Source organism: Oncorhynchus mykiss, chromosome 22, assembly GCF_057628025.1.
Source record: "Oncorhynchus mykiss isolate SJ-2025 chromosome 22, ASM5762802v1, whole genome shotgun sequence".
In the NCBI taxonomy this organism is placed as follows: Eukaryota; Metazoa; Chordata; class Actinopteri; order Salmoniformes; family Salmonidae; genus Oncorhynchus; species Oncorhynchus mykiss.
The window spans coordinates 29862211-29889946 of NC_143043.1; the positions used below are offsets into that span (position 1 = coordinate 29862211).

The 27736-nt window shown below is 45.7% G+C and overlaps 1 protein-coding gene across 8 annotated transcripts in view; it reads right to left on the minus strand.

Moving 5' to 3' along the window:
* LOC110502073 (unconventional myosin-XVI) overlaps positions 1–27736 on the minus strand; it is a 236116-nt gene that overhangs the window by 91590 nt on the left and 116790 nt on the right. For 7 of the 8 annotated variants that reach the window (XM_036958970.2, XM_036958966.2, XM_036958972.2 and 4 more), the window contains exons 8-13: positions 23270–23345; positions 19269–19419; positions 19004–19151; positions 18719–18829; positions 15885–15950; positions 11375–11502 (exon numbers count right to left, since the gene is read on the minus strand). In XM_036958970.2, coding sequence (XP_036814865.1) covers positions 11375–11502; positions 15885–15950; positions 18719–18829; positions 19004–19151; positions 19269–19419; positions 23270–23345 — 680 coding nt within the window. Of the gene's footprint in view, positions 1–11374; positions 11503–15884; positions 15951–18718; positions 18830–19003; positions 19152–19268; positions 19420–23269; positions 23346–27736 lie in introns of those variants that run through there. The other variant, XM_090215803.1, reaches the window with a different exon arrangement.

Consider the following 27736-nt stretch of genomic DNA (forward strand, 5'->3'; position numbering starts at 1 on the left):
ATATCTGTGTCTGTGAGTGTATCCATGTGTGTCAACATTGTGAATGGTCTCAGGTGAATGGGTGTGTTGTGTGGCGTGAGTCATCTGGGTGTAGCCCAGGCTCCTATCTGTCACATCCGTCAAACTCCTCCACCCGCCTGACATCACTCCTCTGGGGTACCATTTCTCTTTCTCACCCCCCCATCCCATTCACAATCTTGCAACTAGTCATTACAATGGTATTGTTTATCAAGTGGACACTATCATAACAACCTAGCCTATGGTGATAAAGCAGGTGCTCTGTGACTTTTTAGAAACATTTTGTAATTCATTTTCTTTATTTATTCTAGTGAAGGCCACTGAAAGTGAAGACCTATGGACGTTTCTTTGGGTTAGTGGAGATGGCAAGTGGAGCTCATGGTCATATGTACTCTTCATCTAGTTGCTCCTCTAGCATCCACCCACTAGGCATCTCACGGAGGTCATTCAGGCTAGGTTGACCCATCCACCTGGCATCTCACTGAGGTCATTCAGGCTAGGTTGATCCATTCACTGGCCATCTCACTGAAGTCATTCAGGTTAGGTTGATCCATTCACTGGCCATCTCACTGAGGTCATTCCGGTTAGGTTGACCCATCCACCTGGCATCTCACTGAGGTCATTCAGGTTAGGTTGACCCATCCACCTGGCATCTCACTGAGGTCATTCAGGTTAGGTTGACCCATCCACCTGGCATCTCACTGAGGTCATTCAGGTTAGGTTGACCCATCCACCTGGCATCTCACTGAAGTCATTCAGGTTAGGTTGATCCATTCACTGGCCATCTCACTGAGGTCATTCAGGTTAGGTTGATCCATTCACTGGCCATCTCACTGAGGTCATTCAGGTTAGGTTGACCCATCCACCTGGCATCTCACTGAGGTCATTCAGGTTAGGTTGATCCATTCACTGGCCATCTCACTGAGGTCATTCAGGTTAGGTTGACCCATCAACCTGGCATCTCACTGAGGTCATTCCGGTTAGATGATCCATTCACTGGCCATCTCACTGAGGTCATTCAGGTTAGGTTGACCCATTCACTGGCCATCTCACTGAGGTCATTCAGGTTATGTTGATAAATTCACTGGCCATCTCACTGAGGTCATTCAGGTTAGGTTGATCCATTCACTGGCCATCTCACTGAGGTCCTTCAGGTTAGGTTGACCCATCAACCTGGCATCTCACTGAGGTCATTCTGGTTAGGTTGATCCACCCACTTTCATCTCACTGAGGTCATTCAGGTTAGGTTGATCCACCCACCTGGCATCTCATTGAGGTCCTTCAGGTTAGGTTGTTCCACCCACTGGGCATCTCACTGAGGTCATTCAGGTTAGGTTGATCCAGCCATCTGGCATCTCATTGAGGTCCTTCAGGTTAGGTTGATCCAGCCACCTGGCATCTCATTGAGGTCCTTCAGGTTAGGTTGATCCAGCCACCTTGCATCTCATTGAGGTCCTTCAGGTTAGGTTGTTCCACCCACTGGGCATCTCACTGAGGTCATTCAGGTTAGGTTGATGCATCTCACTGAGGTCATTCAGGTTAGGTTGATCCACCCACTGGGCATCTCACTGAGGTCATTCTGGTTAGGTTGATCCACCCACTTTCATCTCACTGAGGTCATTCAGGTTAGGTTGATCCACCCACCTGGCATCTCATTGAGGTCCTTCAGGTTAGGTTGTTCCACCCACTGGGCATCTCACTGAGGTCATTCAGGTTAGGTTGATGCATCTCACTGAGGTCATTCAGGTTAGGTTAATCCACCCACCTGGCATCTCACTGAGGTCATTCAGGTTAGGTTGATGCATCTCACTGAGGTCATTCAGGTTAGGTTAATCCACCCACCTGGCATCTCACTGAGGTCATTCAGGTTAGGTTGATCCATCCATTGGGCATCTCACTGAGGTCATTCAGGTTAGGTTGATCCACCCACCTGGCATCTCACTAAGGTCATTCAGGTTAGGTTGATCCACCCACTTGGCATCTCACTGAGGTCATTCGGGTTAGGTTGACTGTGGTGAACTACACTCATCTGCTCCATGGGGGACCTAACCTAACAGTGGGACATACTGTAAGATCTGTCTAACTACACAACATGGATACACACACACACACACACACACACACACACACACGCAGAGCAGAGACCAGCTACGTTACACAGATGGCAGATGGCTTTAGGATGTAATTTAAGCCCCAACAATGACAGCACTGTGTGTATTTATGTGTGTGTGCGTGTGTGTGTGTGTGTGTGTGTGCGTGTGTGTTTGTGTGTGTGTGTGTGTGTGTGTGTGTGTGTGTGTGTGTGTGTGTGTGTGTGTGTGTGTGTGTGTGTGTGTGTGTGTGATTTTGTCCTCTTATTAATGACCCTGCTGAGAGTATGAACACAGCAGTTTACCTCTCTTTTCATTTACAGAGCTTTATTAGAATTTAAGGGTATTTTGTGGTTCTGAGCATGTGCCCATACCCTGGCCTCCAGGGATCATGTGTACTGAATGTATATGATTGTGTAGGTGTGTGTACCCTGCCCTTGAGGCACCTAACATTTTGACTGCCTCCAGCCCAGTGGAGCATGGAAGACTGCAAATGAGGTGTGTGTGATGAATAGCCAGTGGCCGAAATGCATTAACTTGCTGCCAGATCCGTTGCGACTCAGCATGAACGTTGGTGGAGAGCCGTAACGGGTTTAATTGCAATCAGGAAGCTGCCTCCATCCAGCCAGGCCCCTGAAGCCATTCATTTTTCTGTGATCGTTTAACAGGTCTGGGCTGAGACTAAGGCTCATTAATCTCTCTGGGAGCATTTAACTGACCTGCAGGGGTGGGTTTGAACAAACTGGGCAGTGGTCCTCACTTCACCATTCACCTACTCTAAATCATTTACTGATGCTGAGTTAACAATCTACATTTCCATTTTAGTCATTTAGCAGATGCTCTTATCCAGAGCGACTTACAATTAGTGCATTCATCTAGATGCTACAACAACATATCACAATCATAATAAGTACATTTTCCCTCAACAAAGTATTATCAGCAAAATCACTGCTAGTGGGAAAAGAGGAGGGGGGCGTGAAAATGATTTAAGATACTCTTCAAAGAGGGGGGAGGGTGAAAATTATAATTATTTAAGAAACTCCTCAAAGGGGGGGGGGGGCGTGAAAATTATTTAAGATAATCTTCAAAGAGGGGGGAGGGTGAAAATTAAGGGGCGTGAAAATGATTTAAGATACTCTTCAAAGAGGGGGGAGGGTGAAAATTAAGGGGCGTGTGTCATGTTGTCTTGTCTCTGTCCTTTCCCTTCACCCTGTCTCCCTCTGCTGGTCGTTGTTATGTTACCTTTTCTCCCCCTCTTTTCCCCAGCTGTGCCTTGTCTCCTCCTAATTACCCATTCACCCCGTTCCCCACCTGTTCCCTTTTTCCCTCTGATTAGGTCCCTATATCTCTCTCTGTTTCTGCTCCTGTCCTTGTCGGATTCTTGTTTGTTTGTTTGTGTGTCTCATGCCTGAACCAGACTATCATCGTGTGTGCTGCAACCTTGTCCTGTCCTGTCGGAATCTACCTGTCCATCTGAGCCCACGTATGTTCGTCATTAAAGTACTCTGTTTGTTAATTCGCTTTTGGGTCCTCATTCACGCACCATAACAGAAGAATCCGACCCAGAATGGACCCAGCGACTTCGGATCCTCTCCACTCAGCCGTCGAGATCCAGGGAGCGATGCTAGGCAGACACAAGCAGGAATTGTCTGCTGCTCGACATGCCGTTGAGACCCTGGCCACCCAAGTCTCCAACCTCACAGAACAGGTTCACCATCTCCGCCTCGATCCACCGGCCACTTCCAGGGCTTTCGAATCTCCGGAGCCCAGAATCAATAACCCGCCGTGTTACTCTGGGGAGCCCACTGAATGCCGCTCGTTCCTCACCCAGTGTGATATTGTGTTTTCTCTCCAGCCCAACACTTACTCCAGGAGCACTGCTCGTGTCGCCTACGTCATATCTCTCCTTATTGGACGGGCTCGTGAGTGGGGCACGGCAATCTGGGAGGCAAGGGCTGAGTGTATTAACCAGTATCAAGACTTTAAGGAGGAGATGATACGGGTTTTTGATCGATCTGTTTTTGGGGAGGAGGCTTCCAGGGCCCTGTCTTCCCTATGTCAAGGCAATCGATCCATAACAGACTACTCTATTGAGTTTCGCACTCTTGCTGTCTCCAGTGGCTGGAACGAGCCGGCCTTGCTCGCTCGTCTTCTGGAGGGTTTCCGCGCAGAGGTAAAGGATGAGATTCTCTCCCGGGAGGTTCCTTCCAGCGTGGATTCCTTGATTGAACTCGCTATTCGCATTGAGCGACGGGTTGATCTTCGTCACCGAGCTCGTGGAAAGGAGCTCGCGCTCTCCGTCGCCTCCCTCTCCGCATCACTACCATCTTCCTCTGCCGGCTCGGGTGCTGAGCCCATGCAGCTGGGAGGTATCCGCATCTCGACTAAGGAGAGGGAACGGAGAATCACCAACCGCCTCTGTCTCTATTGCGGTTCCGCTGGTCATTTTGCCACTTCATGTCCAGTAAAAGGCCAGAGCTCGTCAGTAAGCGGAGGGCTACTGGTGAGCGCTACTACTCCTGTCTCTCCTTCAAGATCCTGCACTACCTTGTCGGTCCATCTACGCTGGACCGGTTCGTCAGCTTCCTGCAGTGCCTTAATAGACTCTGGGGCGGAGGGCTGTTTTATGGACGAGACCTGGGCTCGGGAACATGACATTCCTCTCAGACAGTTAAAGGAGCCCACGGCCTTGTTCGCCCTGGATGGTAGTCCTCTCCCCAGGATTCAGCGTGAGACGCTACCTTTAACCCTCACTGTTTCTGGTAATCATAGTGAAACCATTTCTTTTTTAATTTTTCGTTCACCTTTTACACCTGTTGTTTTGGGCCATCCCTGGCTAGTTTGTCATAATCCTTCCATTAATTGGTCTAGTAATTCTATCCTCTCCTGGAACGTCTCTTGTCATGTGAAATGTTTAATGTCTGCTATCCCTCCTGTTTCCTCTGTCTCTTCTTCACAGGAGGAGCCTGGTGATTTGACAGGGGTGCCGGAGGAATATCACGATCTGCGCACGGTGTTCAGTCGGTCCAGGGCCACCTCTCTTCCTCCACACCGGTCGTATGATTGTAGTATTGATCTCCTTCCGGGAACCACCCCCCCCCGGGGTAGACTATACTCTCTGTCGGCTCCCGAACGTAAGGCTCTCGAAGATTATTTGTCTGTAGCTCTTGACGCCGGTACCATAGTCCCCTCCTCCTCTCCCGCCGGAGCGGGGTTTTTTTTTGTCAAGAAGAAGGACGGGTCTCTGCGCCCCTGCATAGATTATCGAGGGCTGAATGACATAACAGTGAAGAATCGTTATCCGCTTCCTCTTATGTCTTCAGCCTTCGAGATCCTGCAGGGAGCCAGGTTTTTCACTAAGTTGGACCTTCGTAACGCTTACCATCTCGTGCGCATCAGGGAGGGGGACGAGTGGAAGACGGCGTTTAACACTCCGTTAGGGCACTTTGAATACCGGGTTCTTCCTTTCGGCCTCGCTAACGCTCCAGCTGTCTTTCAGGCATTAGTCAATGATGTCCTGAGAGACATGCTGAACATCTTTGTTTTCGTTTACCTTGACGATATCCTGATTTTTTCACCGTCACTCCAGATTCATGTTCAGCACGTTCGACGTGTCCTCCAGCGCCTTTTAGAGAATTGTCTTTTCGTGAAGGCTGAGAAGTGCACTTTTCATGCCTCCTCCGTCACATTTCTCGGTTCTGTTATTTCCGCTGAAGGCATTAAGATGGATCCCGCTAAGGTCCAAGCTGTCATTGATTGGCCCGTCCCTAAGTCACGCGTCGAGCTGCAGCGCTTTCTCGGCTTCGCGAACTTCTATCGTCGTTTCATCCGTAATTTCGGTCAGGTGGCAGCTCCTCTCACAGCCCTTACTTCTGTCAAGACGTGCTTTAAGTGGTCCGTTTCCGCCCAGGGAGCTTTTGATCTCCTCAAGAATCGTTTTACATCCGCTCCTATCCTTGTTACACCTGACGTCTCTAGACAGTTCGTTGTCGAGGTTGACGCGTCAGAGGTGGGAGTGGGAGCCATCCTTTCTCAGCGCTCCCTCTCTGACGACAAGGTCCACCCATGCGCGTATTTTTCTCATCGCCTGTCGCCGTCGGAACGTAACTATGATGTGGGTAACCGCGAACTGCTCGCCATCCGGTTAGCCCTAGGCGAATGGCGACAGTGGTTGGAGGGGGCGACCGTTCCTTTTGTCGTTTGGACTGACCATAGGAACCTTGAGTACATCCGTTCTGCCAAACGACTTAATGCGCGTCAGGCGCGTTGGGCGCTGTTTTTCGCTCGTTTCGAGTTCGTGATTTCTTATCGTCCGGGCTCTAAGAACACCAAGCCTGATGCTTTGTCTCGTCTCTTCAGTTCTTCAGTAGCCTCCACTGACCCCGAGGGGATTCTCCCTGAGGGGCGTGTTGTCGGGTTGACTGTCTGGGGAATTGAGAGGCAGGTAAAGCAAGCACTCACTCAAACTCCGTCGCCGCGCGCTTGTCCTAGGAACCTTCTTTTCGTTCCCGTTCCTACTCGTCTGGCCGTTCTTCAGTGGGCTCACTCTGCCAAGTTAGCCGGCCACCCTGGCGTTCGGGGTACGCTTGCTTCCATTCGCCAGCGTTTCTGGTGGCCCACCAGGGAGCATGACACGCGTCGTTTCGTGGCTGCTTGTTCGGTCTGCGCGCAGACTAAGTCCGGTAACTCTCCTCCTGCCGGCCGTCTCAGGCCGCTTCCTATTCCCTCTCGACCGTGGTCTCACATCGCCTTAGATTTTGTCACCGGACTGCCTTCGTCAGCGGGGAAGACTGTTATTCTTACGGTTGTCGATAGGTTCTCTAAGGCGGCTCATTTCATTCCCCTTGCTAAGCTTCCTTCTGCTAAAGAGACGGCACAAATCATCATCGAGAATGTTTTCAGAATTCATGGCCTTCCGTCAGACGTCGTTTCGGACAGAGGTCCGCAATTCACGTCTCAATTTTGGAGGGAGTTTTGCCGTTTGATTGGGGCTTCCGTCAGTCTCTCTTCCGGCTTTCACCCCCAGTCTAACGGTCAAGCAGAACGGGCCAATCAGACTATTGGTCGCATCTTACGCAGTCTTTCTTTTCGCAACCCTGCGTCTTGGTCAGAACAGCTCCCCTGGGCAGAATACGCCCACAACTCGCTTCCTTCGTCTGCGACAGGGCTATCTCCTTTTCAGAGTAGCCTCGGGTACCAGCCTCCGCTGTTCTCATCTCAGTTCGCCGAGTCCAGCGTCCCCTCCGCTCAGGCTTTTGTCCAACGTTGCGAGCGCACCTGGAAGAGGGTCAGGTCTGCACTTTGCCGTTATAGGGCGCAGACTGTGAGAGCGGCTAATAAGCGTAGAACTAAGAGTCCTAGATATTGTCGCGGTCAGAGAGTTTGGCTCTCCACTCAGAACCTTCCCCTTAAGACCGCTTCTCGCAAGTTGACCCCGCGGTTCATTGGTCCGTTCCGTATTTCTCAAATCATTAACCCTGTCGCAGTGCGACTTCTTCTGCCGCGATATCTTCGTCGCGTCCACCCGGTCTTCCATGTCTCCTGTGTCAAGCCCGTTCTTCGCGCCCCCGCTCGTCTTCCCCCCCCCCCCCCCATCCTTGTCGAGGGCGCACCCATCTACAGGGTCCGTAGGATTTTGGACATGCGTCCTCGGGGCCGTGGTCATCAGTACCTAGTAGATTGGGAGGGGTACGGTCCTGAGGAGAGGAGTTGGGTTCCCTCTCGGGACGTGCTGGACCGTGCGCTGATCGATGATTTCCTCCGGTGCCGCCAGGCTTCCTCCTCGAGTGCGCCAGGAGGCGCTCGGTGAGTGGGGGGGTACTGTCATGTTGTCTTGTCTCTGTCCTTTCCCTTCACCCTGTCTCCCTCTGCTGGTCGTTGTTATGTTACCTTTTCTCCCCCTCTTTTCCCCAGCTGTGCCTTGTCTCCTCCTAATTACCCATTCACCCCGTTCCCCACCTGTTCCCTTTTTCCCTCTGATTAGGTCCCTATATCTCTCTCTGTTTCTGCTCCTGTCCTTGTCGGATTCTTGTTTGTTTGTTTGTGTGTCTCATGCCTGAACCAGACTATCATCGTGTGTGCTGCAACCTTGTCCTGTCCTGTCGGAATCTACCTGTCCATCTGAGCCCACGTATGTTCGTCATTAAAGTACTCTGTTTGTTAATTCGCTTTTGGGTCCTCATTCACGCACCATAACAGCGTGAAAATGATTTAAGATAATCTTCAAAGAGGGGGGAGGGTGAAAATTAAGGGGCGTGAAAATGATTTAAGATACTCTTCAAAGAGGGGGGAGGGTGAAAATTAAGGGGCGTGAAAATGATTTAAGATAATCTTCAAAGAGGGGGGAGGGTGAAAATTAAGGGGCGTGAAAATGATTTAAGATAATCTTCAAAGAGGGGGGAGGGTGAAAATTATAATTATTTAAGAAACTCCTCAAAGGGGGGGGGGGGCGTGAAAATTATTTAAGATAATCTTCAAAGAGGGGGGAGGGGGAAAATTAAGGGGCGTGAAAATGATTTAAGATACTCTTCAAAGAGGGGGGAGGGTGAAAATTAAGGGGCGTGAAAATGATTTAAGATACTCTTCAAAGAGGGGGGAGGGTGAAAATTAAGGGGCGTGAAAATGATTTAAGATACTCTTCAAAGAGGGGGGAGGGTGAAAATTAAGGGGCGTGAAAATGATTTAAGATACTCTTCAAAGAGGGGGGAGGGTGAAAATTATAATTATTTAAGAAACTCCTCAAAGGGGGGGGGGGGCGTGAAAATTATTTAAGATAATCTTCAAAGAGGGGGGAGGGGGAAAATGATTTAAGATACTCTTCAAATGGGGGGAGGGGGAAAATTAAGGGGCGTGAAAATGATTTAAGATACTCTTCAAAGAGGGGGGAGGGTGAAAATTAAGGGGCGTGAAAATGATTTAAGATACTCTTCAAAGAGGGGGGAGGGTGAAAATTAAGGGGCGTGAAAATGATTTAAGATACTCTTCAAAGAGGGGGGAGGGTGAAAATTAAGGGGCGTGAAAATGATTTAAGATAATCTTCAAAGAGGGGGGCGTGAAAATGATTTAAGATAATCTTCAAAGAGGGGCGAGGGGGAAAATGATTTAAGATACTCTTCAAAGAGGGGGGAGGGGGAAAATGATTTAAGATACTCTTCAAATGGGGGGAGGGGGGAAATGATTTAAGATACTCTTCAAAGAGGGGGGGAAATGATTTAAGATACTCTTCAAAGAGGGGGGGAAATGATTTAAGATACTCTTCAAAGAGGGGGGGAAATGATTTAAGATACTCTTCAAAGAGGGGGGGGGGAAATGATTTAAGATACTCTTCAAAGAGGGGGGGAAATGATTTAAGATACTCTTCAAAGAGGGGGGGGAAATGATTTAAGATACTCTTCAAAGAGGGGGGGGAAATGATTTAAGATACTCTTCAAAGAGGGGGGGAAATGATTTAAGATACTCTTCAAAGAGGGGGGGAAATGATTTAAGATACTCTTCAAAGAGGGGGGGAAATGATTTAAGATACTCTTCAAAGAGGGGGGGAAATGATTTAAGATACTCTTCAAAGAGGGGGGAAATGATTTAAGATACTCTTCAAAGAGGGGGAGGGTTAAAATGATTTAAGATACTCTTCAAAGAGGGGGAGGGTTAAAATGATTTAAGATACTCTTCAAAGGGGGGGGGGGTGATTTAAGATACTCTTCAAAGAGGGGGGGAAATGATTTAAGATACTCTTCAAAGAGGGGGGGAAATGATTTAAGATACTCTTCAAAGAGGGGGGGAAATGATTTAAGATACTCTTCAAAGAGGGGGGGGAAATGATTTAAGATACTCTTCAAAGAGGGGGGGGGGGTGATTTAAGATACTCTTCAAAGAGGGGGGGGGGTGATTTAAGATACTCTTCAAAGAGGGGGAGGGTTGAAATGATTTAAGATACTCTTAAAAGAGGAGGGGGATGGGGGAAAATGATTGAATATACACATCAGAGGAGGGGGGAGGGGGGAAATGATTTAAGATACTCTTCAAAGAGGGGGGGAAATGATTTAAGATACTCTTCAAAGAGGGGGGGAAATGATTTACTCTTCAAAGAGGGGGGGAAATGATTTAAGATACTCTTCAAATGGGGGGAGGGGGGAAATGATTTAAGATACTCTTCAAAGAGGGGGGGAAATGATTTAAGATACTCTTCAAAGAGGGGGGGAAATGATTTAAGATACTCTTCAAAGAGGGGGGGAAATGATTTAAGATACTCTTCAAAGAGGGGGGGAAATGATTTAAGATACTCTTCAAAGAGGGGGGGAAATGATTTAAGATACTCTTCAAAGAGGGGGGGAAATGATTTAAGATACTCTTCAAAGAGGGGGGGGAAATGATTTAAGATACTCTTCAAAGAGGGGGGGGAAATGATTTAAGATACTCTTCAAAGAGGGGGGGAAATGATTTAAGATACTCTTCAAAGAGGGGGGGAAATGATTTAAGATACTCTTCAAAGAGGGGGGGAAATGATTTAAGATACTCTTCAAAGAGGGGGGGGAAATGATTTAAGATACTCTTCAAAGAGGGGGGGAAATGATTTAAGATACTCTTCAAAGAGGGGGGGAAATGATTTAAGATACTCTTCAAAGAGGGGGGGAAATGATTTAAGATACTCTTCAAAGAGGGGGGGAAATGATTTAAGATACTCTTCAAAGAGGGGGGAAATGATTTAAGATACTCTTCAAAGAGGGGGGAAATGATTTAAGATACTCTTCAAAGAGGGGGAGGGTTAAAATGATTTAAGATACTCTTCAAAGAGGGGGAGGGTTAAAATGATTTAAGATACTCTTCAAAGGGGGGGGGGGGGTGATTTAAGATACTCTTCAAAGAGGGGGGGGAAATGATTTAAGATACTCTTCAAAGAGGGGGGGAAATGATTTAAGATACTCTTCAAAGAGGGGGGGAAATGATTTAAGATACTCTTCAAAGAGGGGGGGGGGTGATTTAAGATACTCTTCAAAGAGGGGGGGAAATGATTTAAGATACTCTTCAAAGAGGGGGAGGGTTAAAATGATTTAAGAATCTCTTCAAAGGGGGGGGGGGGGGTGATTTAAGATACTCTTCAAAGAGGGGGAGGGGGAGGCCATATTGGCATGTATATTGGCATACTCACAGAGGCCATATTGGCATGTGTTTAGTGAGTGTGTGTGTTTGTGTGTGTATGTGTGTGTGCGCACATTTGTGCATCCATTTGAATGTGTGTGTGTTTTTTCTCTTTTTGTGTTTGCGTGTACCTGAGGATGAAGCATTGCGGGCGTCGCTCCTGCAGCATCATGTGGTAGGCCCTCTCTGCTGAGGAGAAGATGTGAGGAGGCAGAGAGGAGCACAGACGCCCTGAAGAACTCAGATACAACTGACTCACCTGACAGAGAGAGAGAGAGAGACAGAGAAAGAGGGATAGAGAGACAACATAAGTGTCATAATCCTTAACAGTTACATAGAGTGAATAGTTACAGCCCATTCTTACATGACACACTGACATGCACGCACACACCCGCACGCATGTACGCACACACCACTTGGTTTCATCCTTATACAGATCTAACCTGCGTATACTTTTACAAGTGTGTGTCAGAGGAGACTGGTGGGAGGAGCTATAGGAGGAAGGGCTCAATGAAATGGCTGGAACGCAGTCAAATATGTGGTTTCCATAAGTTTGTGTTTGATACCGTTCCATTCCAGCCATTACAATGAGCCCGTCCTCCTATAGCTCCTCCCACCAGCCTCCTCTGGTGTGTGCGGAACACAGCACTCTGACAAAGTGTGGCTTACAACTCACCAGTCCTGCACTATGGCCACGTAAACCAACAGTCAGAAACAGACAGAGCAATTAGTGGTTAGTTGAAACGGTCTGACTCAGTGTATTGAGGTGGCGTTTTAAAAGGCAGTGTTTCAAAGACTGTTTCATGCTGCTAGTCTACTAGTGTTAAGCGTATCTATTCTCATAGGCTGCACTGTAGAAATGTAAAACAGTAGTACACATTGTGTGCCATGCCTCGGCCTGTACCACTGACTAAACACATTGATTTAGCAGAACATCAAACAGACTAATAGCTGAATGCTGACACTGGGCTGGACTGTGTCCGACTGACTGAATGCCACTTAGATCAGACAGGCATGGACGCAATGGTGAGATTGGTTGTACACAGCAGGGAAGGATGGGGGAGAGAGAAAAGGGATGGAGAAAGAGTGGGAGAAAGGGAGGAAGAGAGGGAAGGGAGGGGCAGGAGCAGGAGCAGAGATAGCTTTGTCTGACTGTTGGAGGACATCTGAAGGACAGAGCAGCGGAGTTTGAGTTTGTGTAAAATACATACAGAGAGAGGAAAAGCAGAGAAGGAGGGGATGGGCAATGGAAAAAAGAGAAAATACACACATATGCCACCCTGTCACTTGGTTGCCATACAGAGAACACGCACACCTACATGTTGCCCTGAAGCCTTACATAACAGCCATTAAATCCTCCCCCACACCTAGTGTATTATATTTCAAGGGTTTCTGTGGCACTAATCATGTACAGTACAGCGTGGTTTCTCTCCACTCCTGTGCTAGCCTGAGACACATCAAACACTACATACAATGCCCACAAGCTCCCTATCCCAACCCAAGCCAAGCCCCACAAACCCAACCTCTAAACAAACATTCCCCAGTCCAGAAAGCCCCAAAAACCCAGCTCCAAATATCACACCACTCTGCCCAGCCCTTGCCACAGTACCAAACTCATCCTCTGATCCCTTTCTCAAGCCAGACTCAATCAAGCCCCAGGCAGTCCCCAACCCCAAACGTCTGCCCCATCACAGAGCAGATGTGAGTGGGATTGGAGGGGAGGAGAGGAAGGGGGTTGTTTTTGGTGGAAGGGGTAGACAGACATCAGAGGGTAACAGCCTGTTAGCAGCAGCTCACACATGTTGTGACATATGTCTCTCTCACTCTCTCAGGTGGAGTGTGCGTGCGAGGCTTGGGTGTGTGTTAAATTCTGCCAGATTTGAGGTACAGATATGGGGGGAGCGATGGAACTGCCAGGGGAGTCAGGCAGCTGTCCGAAACCAAGCTAGGGGTACCCCACCCCCTCCACACACACACCTCCTAAACCCCCGTTTCATCTCTCAGCTGCCATTAGGGCAGTGGGCTGAGTGATGATTGTCATCTTGTCATATTGTATTTCTTCAGACAGTGAGCACAGATTGTCCCACTGATGTGACTATTCAGCTGTCATTGCTATTGTAGACACACAAGGCATGGTATGGCAAACACACCACATGTGAGGTACGGCAAACATAGCCTACTATAGGTTAAACCTGTGTCAGAAATAACTAAGAGGGATTACATGTGTACTTTATTTTAAGACTGAAATAGACATGTTTCTGTCAGCGTTACGTAAATGCACGTCTGATACAGTAAGATGTGTATGCATTACATAAATGCCTGTCTAGGCTACGGCCCAGCAGATATACAGTGTGTGTGTGTGTGTGTGTGTTTTTCTGAACAGGATCTCTCCCTGGCCTAGCTAGTGTATAGTGCAGAGTCAGCCCTCCACTGTATATCACTGACAGGAAGACACTACATTATTAATGGACCACATCAAGGCCCATTTCATCCATTCATAATAAACTCATTATACACACAACAGGAAACTCAATACACACACACACACACACACCGCATACTGTTAACATATTCTCTGTGTTATATTGACAAGATACATTATAGAGTATATACAAATACAAAACATAAAGATATACCCTAGCTAGAGGAAAATAAAGACAAAATGTATGTGTTTGTGTCAGCCTAACCACTAGAAACAGGTGTTCATTTTGGATGTTTGAAAAGGTCCTGATAATGTCGTAGGCACAATTTTTTGTATTCTTTTTTAAAAATCACTGCACTGGGCACAAACTCATGATGCTCGGAGCCGAAGCACACTGCTTTGACTGCTCATACTGTGCTATGGCCTTTTTTCGAAGCTCCAGCAAATGTTGAGAATACTTGATGATACTTAATGGTATGAGGTCAGTTGATTTGCAGTGCCCTCCCCAAACCATCGCCCTAACCTTAACCACTAGGAATGAATGCCTAAACTGTTAACCTTTGAGTTGTTTCTATTCTAACCCTGTAACCACGTGGAATTAAACCTGTAACCATGCGGAATTAATACATAAAAAATAGACATTCATCCATAATACAGTGGTTTGCGGAAGTATTCATCCCCCTTGGCATTTTTCCTATTTTGTTGGTTTGTATCATTTGATTTACACAACATGCCTACCACTTTGAAGAGGAAAAATATGTTTTCTTGTGAAACAAACAAGAAATAAGACAAAAAAAATCAGAAAACTTGAGTGTGCATAACTATTCACCCCCCCCAAAGTCAATAATTTGTAGAGCCACCTTTTGCAACAGTTACAGCTGCAAGTCTCTTGGGGTATGTCTCTATAAGCTTGGCACATCTAGCCACTGGGATTTTTGCCCATTCTTCAAGGCAAAACTGCTCCATCTTCAAGTTGGATGGGTTCCGCTGGTGTACAGCAATCTAAGTCATACCACAGATTCTCAATTGGTCTGGGCTTTGACTAGGCCATTCCAAGACATTTAAATGTTTCCCCTTAAACCACTCGAGTGTTGCTTTAGCAGTATGCTTAGGGTCATTGTCGTGCTGGAAGGTGAACTTCTGTCACAGTCTCAAATCTCTGGAAGACTGAAACAGGTTTCCCTCAAGTCCCTGTATTTAGCGCCATCCATCATTCCTTCAATTCAGACCAGTTTCTCAGTCCCGACCGATGAAAGATATTCCCACAGCATGGTCCTGCCACCCCCATGGATGGTGTTCTCGGGGTGATGCGAAGTGTTGGGTTTGTGCCAGACACAACATTTTCCTTGAAGGCCAAAAAGCTCAATTTTAGTCTCATCTGACCAGAGTACCTTCTTCTATATGTTTGGGGAGTCTCCCACATGCCTTTTGGCGAACACCAAACATGTTTGCTTATTTTTTCTTTAAGCAATGGCTTTTTTCTGGCCACTCTTCCGTAAAGCCCAGCTCTGTGGAGTGTACGGCCTAAAGTGGTCCTATGGACAGTCTCTTTGTTGCCTCTCTGATTAATGCCCTCCTTGCCTGGTTCATGAGTTTTGATGGGTGGCCCTCTCTAGGCAGGTTTGTTGTGGTGCCATATTCTTTCCATTTTTGAATAATGGATTTAATGGTGCTCTGTGGGATGTTCAAAGTTTCTGACATATTTTTTACAACCCAACCCTGATCTGTACTTCTCCAGAACTTTGTCCCTGACCTGTTTGGAGATCTCCTTGGTCTTCATGTTGCCACTTGCTTGGTTGTGCCCCTTGCTTACTGTTGTTACAGACTCTGGGGCCTTTCAGAACAGGTGTATACTGAGATCATGTGACACCTATATTGCACACAGGAAGACTTATGTAACTACTTATGTGACTTCTGAAGGTAATTGGTTGCAGCAGATCTTATTTAGGGAATTCATAGCAACGAGGTTGAATACATACGCAAGGCATTTTTTGTAATTTTTTGAAACAAGTTATTTTTTACATTTCACTTCACCAATTTGGACTATTTTGTGTATGTCCATTACATGAAATCCAAATACAAATCTATTTAAATTACAGGTTGTAATGCAACAAAATAGAAAAAGGCCAAGGGGGATGAATACATTTGCAAGGCACTGTATGCCAAATGTTGAAGGGACACTATGAGATCTTGTTGGTTACTGTATAGTGTGTACTCACCAGTGAAGAGTAAATGGGGAGCTCTTTGTTAGGATTGACCAGGAGGAGAATGTGCCCGATGTAGGTCTGAAAAAAATGACGTGCATTACTTCTTTAACCAAAGAGACATACAGTGAGTGAAATGCATCTCGTTAATAAAATAATGGATTATTACAGTTGAAATACTGTAATATCAGGGGTATACATCTCATCCTGATCTATTGGCGTTGAGGCATCTTGTCTTGACCTGAAGCATGGTCAAACTACCAGCCACTAAACTCCTGGGGTAAACACAGAAGTTCACATAGAGCCATAATTAGAGCCTTAATTGTTGAAGCACAAAGCCCCATCCCTTTCATGGAGCCTGAAGGTCAACTTAGCACTAACTAAATCCCTTCCCCAAACACAACGAGGGATGGGAGAGGCCTGTGTCAGCACTAATGCTATGGCAAACATGACAACAAACACCATTATCAGAATAACAAAACTCTTCACAAAAGTATTCTCCCACGCTGCCACAGCGTTGGATATGCTCATTCCCAAATACACGCTCCTGGGGCATGCGTACTCCTTGGCGAACAAGGAAGTGTGATAGAGGTAAGAAAGGTTTTTCTAATGATAACTAAAATTACTAAAACATAGTCAACAATATTACTGTAATGAGCTTCAGGGGTTCACGAGATATGGCTGAGACATATGAATAGAATATGTTGCCAAATAGCGGTCTGCTCGGACATGAGACCCTGTCAACGTTTGAAAAAAAATCTATGCAACATGTAATCAACTTGGCATTTAACGGCAACTAACGCTGCAAATCACTTAAAAAACATTACCACCAAAACCCCTTTGAATAAACAGAAATAGCAAAAACTGCATGGAGATAGAGAGGTATTCTTATTCTATTTCAATAGCTATTCCTTCTTCCAACGCACAGACCCTGAGGCTATTTAGATAGGCTACTAACTGCCAAAATCCCTTCCTCTGACTGAGACATACAGTAAACCCTAACCCTTACAGCTACTACTGTACAGTTACAAGCTGCTAGCCCTACCTCCCACACCAATACCCTGAGGTTGGCTAATTGCTAAACGCTAACCCTCTGTACCCTAGGAGTGCCCTGCTGGGGTTGGATAGGACGTGTTATCACTAAAACGCTAACATGCCGCTTTGCCTATCCTCATGCCTGGGCTGAAGGTTAATGAGTTTCAAAGTTACCCACACACACTGTTCTAAGGTCAGTTTTGTATTTTAACCCCTAATGTCAGGATTAGATTATTCTAGATCTGTGTCAGAGGGTAACTTTAACGCAAAGCAAGTTAACTGTGACCCTTACACTTAATCACATGCTCTCAATATCGTATAGTAGCATCAAGAACAAACTGAAATTCCACTCCCTCACAACCACCATCAAATCCTCCCAACTGTCATCCATCCCTCCCACAACCCTCTCCAGTCCCTGGGCTTGGCTGTGTACCATCCCTCCATCCCAGCACAAAGCAGCAGGCTGGAGCCCAGTCATCAAAGTCCCAGTCTCTGACCACCCTGCTGGGGAGCATATGGAACATTACAATGGCTTTGTCCTCCCTCTCCTACATCTCTTCCCTCTCTCCATGGTTTCCTCTCTCTCTCCCTCCTCCACCTCATGCTCCTCTCTCATCCGCCTCCTCTCTCCATCCTCTCTTCCTCCTCTTCTTCCTCCTCCTCCTCCTCGCCCAATATCCTTATCTTTTCCCATCATCTCTTTCTTTCCCTTCTCCTCATCTCATTCTATCCCCCTCTTCTCTGTCCTCTCTCAATCTACCTACTCCTCTCTTTACCTCCCCTCCATATCTAACCAGCCAGTCTCTCCTCCATCTGTAGTTCAGAAACAACAGGCTATTGAAGCCTCTTCACACACAGTGATGAGAATAACCAGGCTGTTCCACATTGATCTGGCTCCTGTCTTTAAACAGCACAGTCTCTCATGCTGAGCTATAGACCAGACAATAGACTCGGGAGATTGGGACAATGAGAGGTGGTTAAGATGACCAGAAGCCGAAAGGAAAAGGGGTGTACAGTATTTCTTATAAATGCAGTCATGGATTTCTTCCATCGAACCAAACCAGCATTGATTCTCCAACATAGGAAATGTCTATTTTGTGTATGTGTGTGTCTTTGTGAATTTGTGCATTAATGTGGGTGTCTGTGTATCCGTGCATGTACATGTGGCTCTTAGTAGTTACTGTATATTCATCCCCCCAGCCATGGCTCAAAGTCCCTGGGCAGCAGACAGTGAGTCTCCTGGGCCACCTTCCAGACACCAGGCCCTGGCCAGAGCTCACACAAATCCATCACACAACAGCCACTATCCCAGAACAGAGAGCTGAGAGGGGGTTGGAAGACTGACTCAAAGAACGTACCACCCCTACAACTCACACTAGCACAGTTACCATTGCCTGGCCTGGCAACAGAGAGACCAAAAACAGGACTCCCTCCCCTGTCCCAGCCATTGCCAAAAACACCCATCTCTGTCACTGGCCTGCTGGGCTGGAGGGTGCTGGTTCACCTCCCCAGCTCTGAATCTGGGCAGAGTCAAGGGGAAAGACTGCCCATTGTCCAAGCTGACATCTCATACATCACTCTAATTGTATGTCAGTGTGTCCATGTGTGAATGAGTGTGTGTGTGTGTGTGTGTGTGTGTGTGTGTGTGTGTGTGTGTGTGTGTGTGTGTGTGTGTGTGTGTGTGTGTGTGTGTGTGTGTGTGTGTGTGTGTGTGTGTGTGTGTGTGTGTGTGTGTGTGTGTGTGTGTGTGTGTGCGTGTGCGTGTTTGTGTGTGTGTATGTTTGTGTGCATGTTTGTGTGTATGTTCTACCTACATAAATCTGGTCATTGCCAAAGCGTTTCTGCATCTCGTAGAGCAGGCTGCTGTTTGTGAGTTCACTGAGAGACGCCAGGTCATCATTAGGCGCCGGAGGCATCAGCTTCACCTGCAACACAACACCGCAAAGGTTACCATAGCAATCCCACATGGATTTGGTGCATGTGCACACTTTTTCATACTGTACATGTAAACTTTTCTGTAGTAGAGATGTGAAGTATATAGCAGTAGTGCACATATTGAGTGTACACTTAGATGTAGTGCAGATATTGATTGTACTGGCCTGCTCCAGTTTGCTGTAGGGTCCTGTAGGTCCGTCCAGACCGTTGTCCAGTGAGGGTTGTCTGCTCAGCCCCCCTCCCACCTCACTGAACATGGCACACCTCTCCAACAGACTGTCCCTCTTAGAGAGGGACATGGACAGGGGGGTTCTACAGGGTAGGGGTGGGGGTAATAGGATTACTACGGGTATCATTTGCTTTTCAATACTGATATCGAAACACACTTGAACTATAATTTGATAATTTGATGAGTTGATAAAAACTCACAGGTTCTTGACGAGGATGGTGTGATCATGTGCGCCTCCATCGTAGCGCTCATCTGAAGGTGGCGGGGGGACAGAGGGGTCCTTCAGTCTCTCTACCCAGCATTCCTCTGCTCTCAGCAGCATAGCCATGATGGGGTCAGATGCTGCTATGCCTGGAACCAGGACAGAGAGCAAAGGGGATTAATTTAAGAGAGTAACCACTAAGGGTTAACAATGAGAGACTGTTTTCACCTCTCTGTTTGACTGTTACAGATGTATTAGTTGGTAAGCATTATAAACCGGGTAGTTTGGGTCCTATATGCTAATTGGCTGAAACATTGTAGCCATGTATATCAGACAACAATATACCACACGTATGACGCAAAAATACTTGTTTCCTGTTCAATTAATGTTGGTAATCAGTTTATAACAGCAATAAGGCACATCAGAGGTTTATGGTATTTAAACTTGCTTAAAGAAGCAGTCGGGATCTTAAAATAAGAACTTACAAATTCATAACATATTGTACAAATTTGAATTTGTGACATTTCATACAAATTGCACCAAAAAAAGGTAACATATCGTAAGCAATGGATGACGCAGTACAGAATTACCAGGGACTCGTTTTGGCTGGTGAACACTACTTTCAAAATGGCCGGTTGAAATGATACAACATCTCTGGAGCATCACTTTAACTATAGTGGTCAAAAGACAGTTACGTCACTGATGGTTACTTTCAGTACTTTCAATCATATATAGCTTGCAAACATGTGGAATGTTGCGTAGACATTGACTTTGAACACCAGCCAGTCAACGAGACACATAAAATGTCCTCCAAGATCAATAAGCTTAACATTAACGACAAGTAATATAGACGTACCATCTAAAGCTCTGAATCATTCTAGGCTAATTCACTAAGGGCCTTGTCCTAACCCACTGACCCCACCCCACATCCATATGGATGTGCCTGTGCAGAGTGCAAAGCCCATGGAGGACCTATCCATCTGAGCTTCAGAGACAGGGGGAGTTAAGATACCCTCAGTCTTTAATGAGGTCTAAAAGGGCACAGGGGAGGAGTACGGCTACTGTATATCTCGTCTTTTATTTCATAGAGAGTGACAACCCCCTAGACACCCATATCTCCCCCCTCTCGCTCTCGCCCTCTCACTCGCACGCACGCACGCACACACACACACACACACGTTGCGGGGGGGGGGGGGGGGGGGGGCTTTAAGTGAGAAATATGTGATTCTCTCTGTCTCCCTGTGTTGTCACATCTATCCCTGAGTTAAGCCTACATGTTAGAATGGACTATAGATTACTGCTAGAGAGTCTGTGTTGTGATTACACCAGGGGATGGGATGGAGAAAGGAGGGGGCCGCAATAGGCCTAAAGTATCTCACACTATGATGGGGAGGTTGGTATGGAGAACATGAGTCTCTCTCCTCTGCTTCCATAATTGAGGTCCACTGATGTTCAATGCTTGAGACAGTCTTTACATTACACACTACAATCGCAAAGTTTCATCAGCCATTCTCTGGGGGTTTCAAAGACATTGCATTTCAACATTGCTGTGGCATTTCTGCTAACACATTTGGTTGCTAAGAAGCAGCTCTTGTAGAATGTTGCCCATAGTAGGACTGGAATGATACCAGTATTGCGATGCACGTTAGTATCGTGGTGGCAAGGAAACAGAACATCAAGCGGATTTCACTTCTTCAGGAAAATAGCCCTAATGTTGGAAACAAACATCATTCATTTATATTCCAAGCACACAATATTTTATGTCCAGCAGGTTTTTGAGTTTGGTCTGCTTCGTGTTTTCTTTTTTGCCATATAAAATGATTGCGATAATGGTATCGTCACAGACCTAGTCCATAGCTGCTCAAAGAACAAAGTCTCCTTTCCCTGAGGAGTTTTATATGTGTTGTTCAGCTAGGGAGCCCAGGGCTATAGACAGGTAAGACATAACATCAGTATCAGCAGGAGAGTGTCTGTTAATAGATACATCTCTGTAGACAGAGAAAATAGAACCTACATGAGCTCTATTGTGTGTTATATGTGTTATCGCAAACAGCGACAAGGAGCAACAGTCTCTCAACTCCTCACACACACACACACTCCTGCATACACACTCCTGCATACACACACACTAAGATTAATTGAGAAGGAATCATGTTAGTGTGGTCATACTTTGATAGTCTCTTCTGCTTCTATACATAAATGACAGATAATGCACTTGAGTAATGATATTCTACCTTCATACACATTATGGAATGAATCAAATTAGTTCTGATGATGAATTCTGAACACTTCCATTCTATTCTCTCAGTGTGTGTGCGTGTTTGTGTGTCCAGAGAAAGATTCAGGTAGAGTATGAAGTGTTAATTGTATGTTTTGTTAATGGATGAGCTTGTCCTCATGGAGCAGTAACATACAGCATCTTCAGAAATTATTCAGACCCCTTGACTTTTACCACATTTTGGTACGTTACAGTCTTATTCTAAAATTGATACAAATATTTTTTTTCTCAGCAATCTACACACAATACCCCATAATGACAAAGCGAAAACAAGTTTTTAGACATGTTTGCACATTTATTAAAAATCAAAACATAAATACCTTATTTACATAAGTATTGAGACACTTTGCTATGAGACTCAAAATTAAACTCAGGTGCATCCTGTTTCCATTGACCATCCTTGAGATGTTTCTAAAACTTGATTGGACTCCACCTGTGCTAAATTCAAATGATTGGACATCATTTGGAAAGGCACACACCTGTCCATATAAGGTCCCACAGTTGACAGTGAACGTCAGAGCATAACCAAGCCATGAGATCAAAGAAATTGTCCATAGAGTTTCGAGATAGGATTGTGTTAAGGTACAAATCTCGGGAAGGGTACCAAAATATTTCTGTAGCTTTAAAGGTCCCAAAGAACACAGTGGCCTCCATCATTCTTAAATGAGCTAGAGCTAATTGCCCGGCCAAACTGAGCAATCAGGGAGAAGGGAACCAAGAACCCGATGGCCACTCTGACAGAGCTCCAGAGTTCCTCTGTGGAGATGGGAGAACCTTCCAGAAGGACAACCATCTCTGCAGCATCCCACCAGCAGCATCATGATGTGGTTTTTCAGCGGCAGGGACTGGGAGACTAGTCAAGATCGAGGCAAAGACGAACGGAGCAAAGTACAGAGATATCTTTGATGAAAACCTGCCCCAGAGCACTCAGGACCTCAGACTGGGGCGAAGACTCACCCTCCAACAGGACAACTACCCTAAGCACTCAGCCAAGACAATGCAGAAGTGGCTTCGGGACAAGTCCGTAAATGTCATTGAGTGGCCCAGCCAGAGCCCAGACTTGAGCTTGAGCTCAAACATCTCTGGAGAGACCTAAATAATAGCTGTGAAGTGACGGTCCCCATCCAATCTGACAGAGCTTGAGAGGATCTAGAGAGAAGAATGGGAGAAACTCCCCAAATACTGTACATGTGTGCCAAGCTTGTAGCGTCATACCCAAGAAGAATCGAGGCTGTAATCAATGCCAAAGGTGCTTCAACAAAGTACTGAGTTAAGGGTCTGAATACTTGTGTAAATGTCATATTTCAGGTTTTTAAGAAATTATCAAACATTTCTAAACCTGCTTTTGCTTTGTCATTTTGGGATATTTTGTGTAGATTGATGAGGAACAAAAACAATCTAATCCATTTTAGAGTAAGGCCTTAACATAACAAAACGTGGAAAAAGTCAAGGGGTCTGAATCCAAACGCACTGTATAACCTCCACCTCCACCTCCACACACACACACATACACATACACACACACACACACACACACACACACACACACACACACACACGTGGAAATGAATTGGTTAGATTGTGTGTGTTGGTTCGGTTTTATCAGAGTGATCACTAGAACAGTAGGCTAGGCAGACACAGCTCAACTGGACCAATCAAAATACATTTATTTGTTTCAATACCACATGCTTAAATTGAGTGTGTATGTCAGTGTGTTATACCTGAGGGCTTGTCTTGGTTGCAGTTCAGGAGAGTTGGGTCTGCTCTGTGCTTCAGCAGCTGGCTAACGATGCTTGTCTGCAGGGAGAGATGGATCAACAGAGACACACACCTTCATTATTTCAGAGAAAATAAAAAAAGACATGGAACTGCATTAGATCACATCTTGCATGCCTTCCTCCCCAAATGTCCTTGCTGTGTTCCATATCTACAAAATCTCTCTCTCTCTCTCTCTCTCTCTCTCTCTCTCTCTCTCTCTCTCTCTCTCTCTCTCCCTCTCTCCCTCTCTCCCTCCCTCCAATTCAAGGGGCTTTATTGGCATGGGAAACATGTGTTAACATTGCCAAAGCAAGTGAGGTAGATAATATACAAAAGTGAAATAAACAATAAACATTAACAGTAAACATTACACATACAGAAGTTTCAAAACAATAAAGACATTGCAAATGTCATATTATATATATATATATATATATACTGTATATATATAGTGTTGTAACAATGTACAAATGGTTAAAGTACACAAGGGAAAATAAATAAGCATAAATATGGGTTGTATTTACAATGGTGTTTGTTCTTCACTGGTTGCCCTTTTCTTGTGGCAACAGGTCACAAATCTTGCTGCTGTGATGGCACACTGTGGAATTTCACCCAGTAGATATGGGAGTTTATCAAAATTGGATTTGTTTTCAAATTCTTCGTGGATCTGTGTAATCTGAGGGAAATATGTCTCTCTAATATAGTAATACATTGGGCAGGAGGTTAGGAAGTGCAGCTCAGTTTCCACCTCATTTTGTGGGCAGTGAGCCATGTCTGTCTACGGCGGCCTTTCTCGGCCTTTCTCAATAGCAAGGCTATGCTCACTAAGTCTGTACACAGTCAAAGCTTTCCTTAAGTTTGGGTCAGTCACAGTGGTCAGGTATTCTGCCACTATATACTCTCTGTTTGGGGCCAAATAGCATTCTAGTTTGCTCTGTTTTTTTGTTAATTCTTTCCAATGTGTCAAGTTATTATCTTTTTGTTTTCTCATGATTTGGTTGGGTCTAATTGTGCTGCTGTCCTGGGGCTCTGTGGGGTCCGTTTGTGAACAGAGCCCCAGGACCAGCTTGCTTAGGGGACTCTTCTCCAGGTTCATCTCTCTGTAGGTGATGGCTTTGTTATGGAAGGTTTGGGATTCGCTTCCTTTTAGGTGGTTGTAGAATTTAACGGCTCTTTTCTGGATTTTGATAATTAGTGGGTATCGGCCTAATTCTGCATTATTTGGTGTTCTACGTTGTACACGGAGGATGTTTTTGCAGATTTCTGCATGCACAATTTGGTGTTTGTCCCATTTTGTGAAGTCTTGGTTGGTGAGCGGACCCCAGACCTCAAAACCATAAAGGGCAATTGGCTCCATGATTGATTCAAGTATTTTTACCCAGATCCTAATTGGTATCCTCTCTCTCTCTCTGTCTCCCTCTCTCTGTCTCTCTCTTTCTCTCTCTCTCTGTCTGTCTCGCTCTCTGTCAATTTAAATTATATTCAATTCAAAGGGCTTTATTGGCATGGGAAACAGATGTTTACATGCCAAAGCAAGTGAAATAGATAATTAACAAAAGTGAATAAAAAACGAACAGTAAACATTACACTCACAAAAGTTCCAAAGGAATAGAGACATTTCAAATGTCATGTTATGGCTATACTGTATACAGTGTTGTAACGATGTGCAAATAGTTCAAGTACAAAAGGGAAAATAAATAAACATAAATATGGGTTGTATTTATAATGGTGCTTGTTCTTCATTTGTTGCCCTTTTTATTGTGAAAACAGGTAACAAATCTTGCTACTGTGTTGGAACACTGTGGCATTTCACCCAATAGATATTGGAGTTTATCTGTCTCTCTCTCTGTCTCTCACAAAGCCTATTAATCTGTACAGTATGTCCACAAGGTACACCCTCACATACCCCACTCAACACTTTATAAATGCACCCCCATCACGTCACTATCGTCACGGTAGTGACCCCCTGGCTGGGGTCAAATGTCAGATTGAACCAGGAAAATGTCAGGGAGACGTGAAAGTGAGTGAAGGAGAAACAGAAGCCTAATAAGCAACAGTAATAGGCTACAGTCCATGGGAGTCATTTACCCAGGATAGTGAAATATTAGCCTATTACGTGTGCCAGTGAAATACCGGCTATGATTACACAGGGCTCGCTGAGTTTACTGTATGACAGTATGAGCTACTGTTACTGTGACTCAAGCAAACGGCACCTAGCAACAGTATGACCCGTAAACAACAGAATACTACTGACCTCCGTTCAGTACTAATGGGGAGTAGAGGTGGAATTAAGAGACGCATGAAACACAACTGTACTTATAGGGTACAGTTTTACATCCTTTTGAGTTTTAAATTAGATTACCTAGTCTAATTACATAATCCTTTTACTTAACCTATAAAACATACTTGTAATATAAAGTGTTGCAGAGATGAGGCTGTTCCCTTCTCTCTGAATGTGCCTGCTGATGCTAAAGTGAGTGACAATGCTGCAGGTATACAGTATGTGTCAGTGTGTAGTTGGTATGCAGAGTGCCAGCGCCAGGCTCCAGCGGGAAGGGCTCCAGCAGGTAGGGTTCCAGCAAGAAGGGCTCCAGCAGGTAGGGCTCCAGCGGGAAGGGCTCCAGCAGGTAAGGGCTCCAGCCGGAAGGGCTCCAGCGGATAGGGCTCCAGCGGGAAGGGCTCCAGCAGGAAGGGCTCCAGCGGATAGGGCTCCAGCGGATAGGGCTCCAGCGGGAAGGGCTCCAGCAGGAAGGGCTCCAGCAGGTAGGGCTCCAGCAGGAAGGGCTCCAGCAGGAAGGGCTCCAGCAGGTAGGGCTCCAGCAGGAAGGGCTCCAGCAGGTAGGGCTCCAGCGGGAAGGGCTCCAGCAGGTAGGGCTCCAGCAGGAAGGGCTCCAGCAGGAAGGGCACCAGCAGGTAGGGCTCCAGCAGGAAGGGCTCCAGCAGGTAGGGCTCCAGCGGGAAGGGCTCCAGCGGGAAGGGCTCCAGCGGGAAGGGCTCCAGCAGGAAGGGCTCCAGCAGGAAGGGCTCCAGCAGGTAGGGCTCCAGCGGGAAGGGCTCCAGCAGGTAGGGCTCCAGTGGATAGGGCTCCAAACGATTCTCTACTACTCCCCTCCCCTGTCACTCTGCACTCAAATTCACTTATGTATGCACTCAGATAAACGGTGAAGTTTCAGAAAGAGAGGGATGAGGTGTCGCATGGCAAGTGGTACCGATGTACCAAGTCTGGAACAGCTTCTACCCCCAAGTCATAAGACTGCTAAATAGTTAGTTAAATAGCTAACCAATAGCTACCCGGAATATCGGCATTGACCATTTTGCACTAATCTCTTTCGACTCATCACATACGCTGCTGTTACTGTATATGATCTATCCCGTTGCCTATTCACTTTATCCCTACCTATATGTCCATATTTACCTCAATTACCTTGTACCTCTGCATATCGACTAGGTACTGGTACCCCGTGTGTGTATATAGCCAAGTTATCATTACTCATTGTGTTTTTATACCTCGTGTTATTATTTTTCAACTTATTCCTCATGTTATTATTTTTCAATTTATTCCTCGTGTTATTATTTTTCAACTTATTCCACATGCTATTATTTTTTGAACTTATTCCTTGTGTTATTATTTTTCAACTTATTCCACATGCTATTATTTTTCAACTTATTCCTCATGTTATTATTTTTCAACTTATTCCACGTGCTATTATTTTTCAACTTATTCCTCATGTTATTATTTTTCAACTTATTCCACGTGTTCTTATTTTTCAATACTGTCTTTTGTCTATGCATTTCACTGTTAGTCTGAACCTGTTGTTTACGAAGCATGCAACGAATACAATTTCATTTGAGATAGTGACGGTTGAGAGGTAACAGAAAGGAAGACTTTACTTTAAAACACACTACAGAGAAGAATCCTGGCCTGGGGGTAGTAGAGGAACAAAGAAGGAAAATATCTGTTCTTAATATGAATACATTCTCTTTGTCAGCACCCCAACCATGCAGCCCCAGAAATGTAATTACATATTGGACCGTGTCAGCAAGATTTTAGCACGAACGCTTCCCTTTCCCTCAAAGCCCCCTATCCCTCTACCTAAATCTCCCTCTTCCCCACCCGCCCTCCATCCATATCCTGAAATCAATCTCCTTCCCTGTGAGAAACACCATGAAATCGCTAAACTAAAAGGCATTAGTGAATACATGCAGTGCCGTGCCAGCACTTTGAGCTAGTGTGTTTGATAGCTCCCAAAATACCTGTTTATCTGCAGAGAGACAGACAGAGGAGATTTCTGTTATACAAGTTATCTTCCATAGGTCTCAGAATGAGACTAGACAAGGTAAACAAATAAAAAAGCCAGCCAAAACTGGTCTAAAAACTAGCCAGCCAAAACTGGTCTATAAACTAGCCAGCCAATAGTGGTCTATAAACA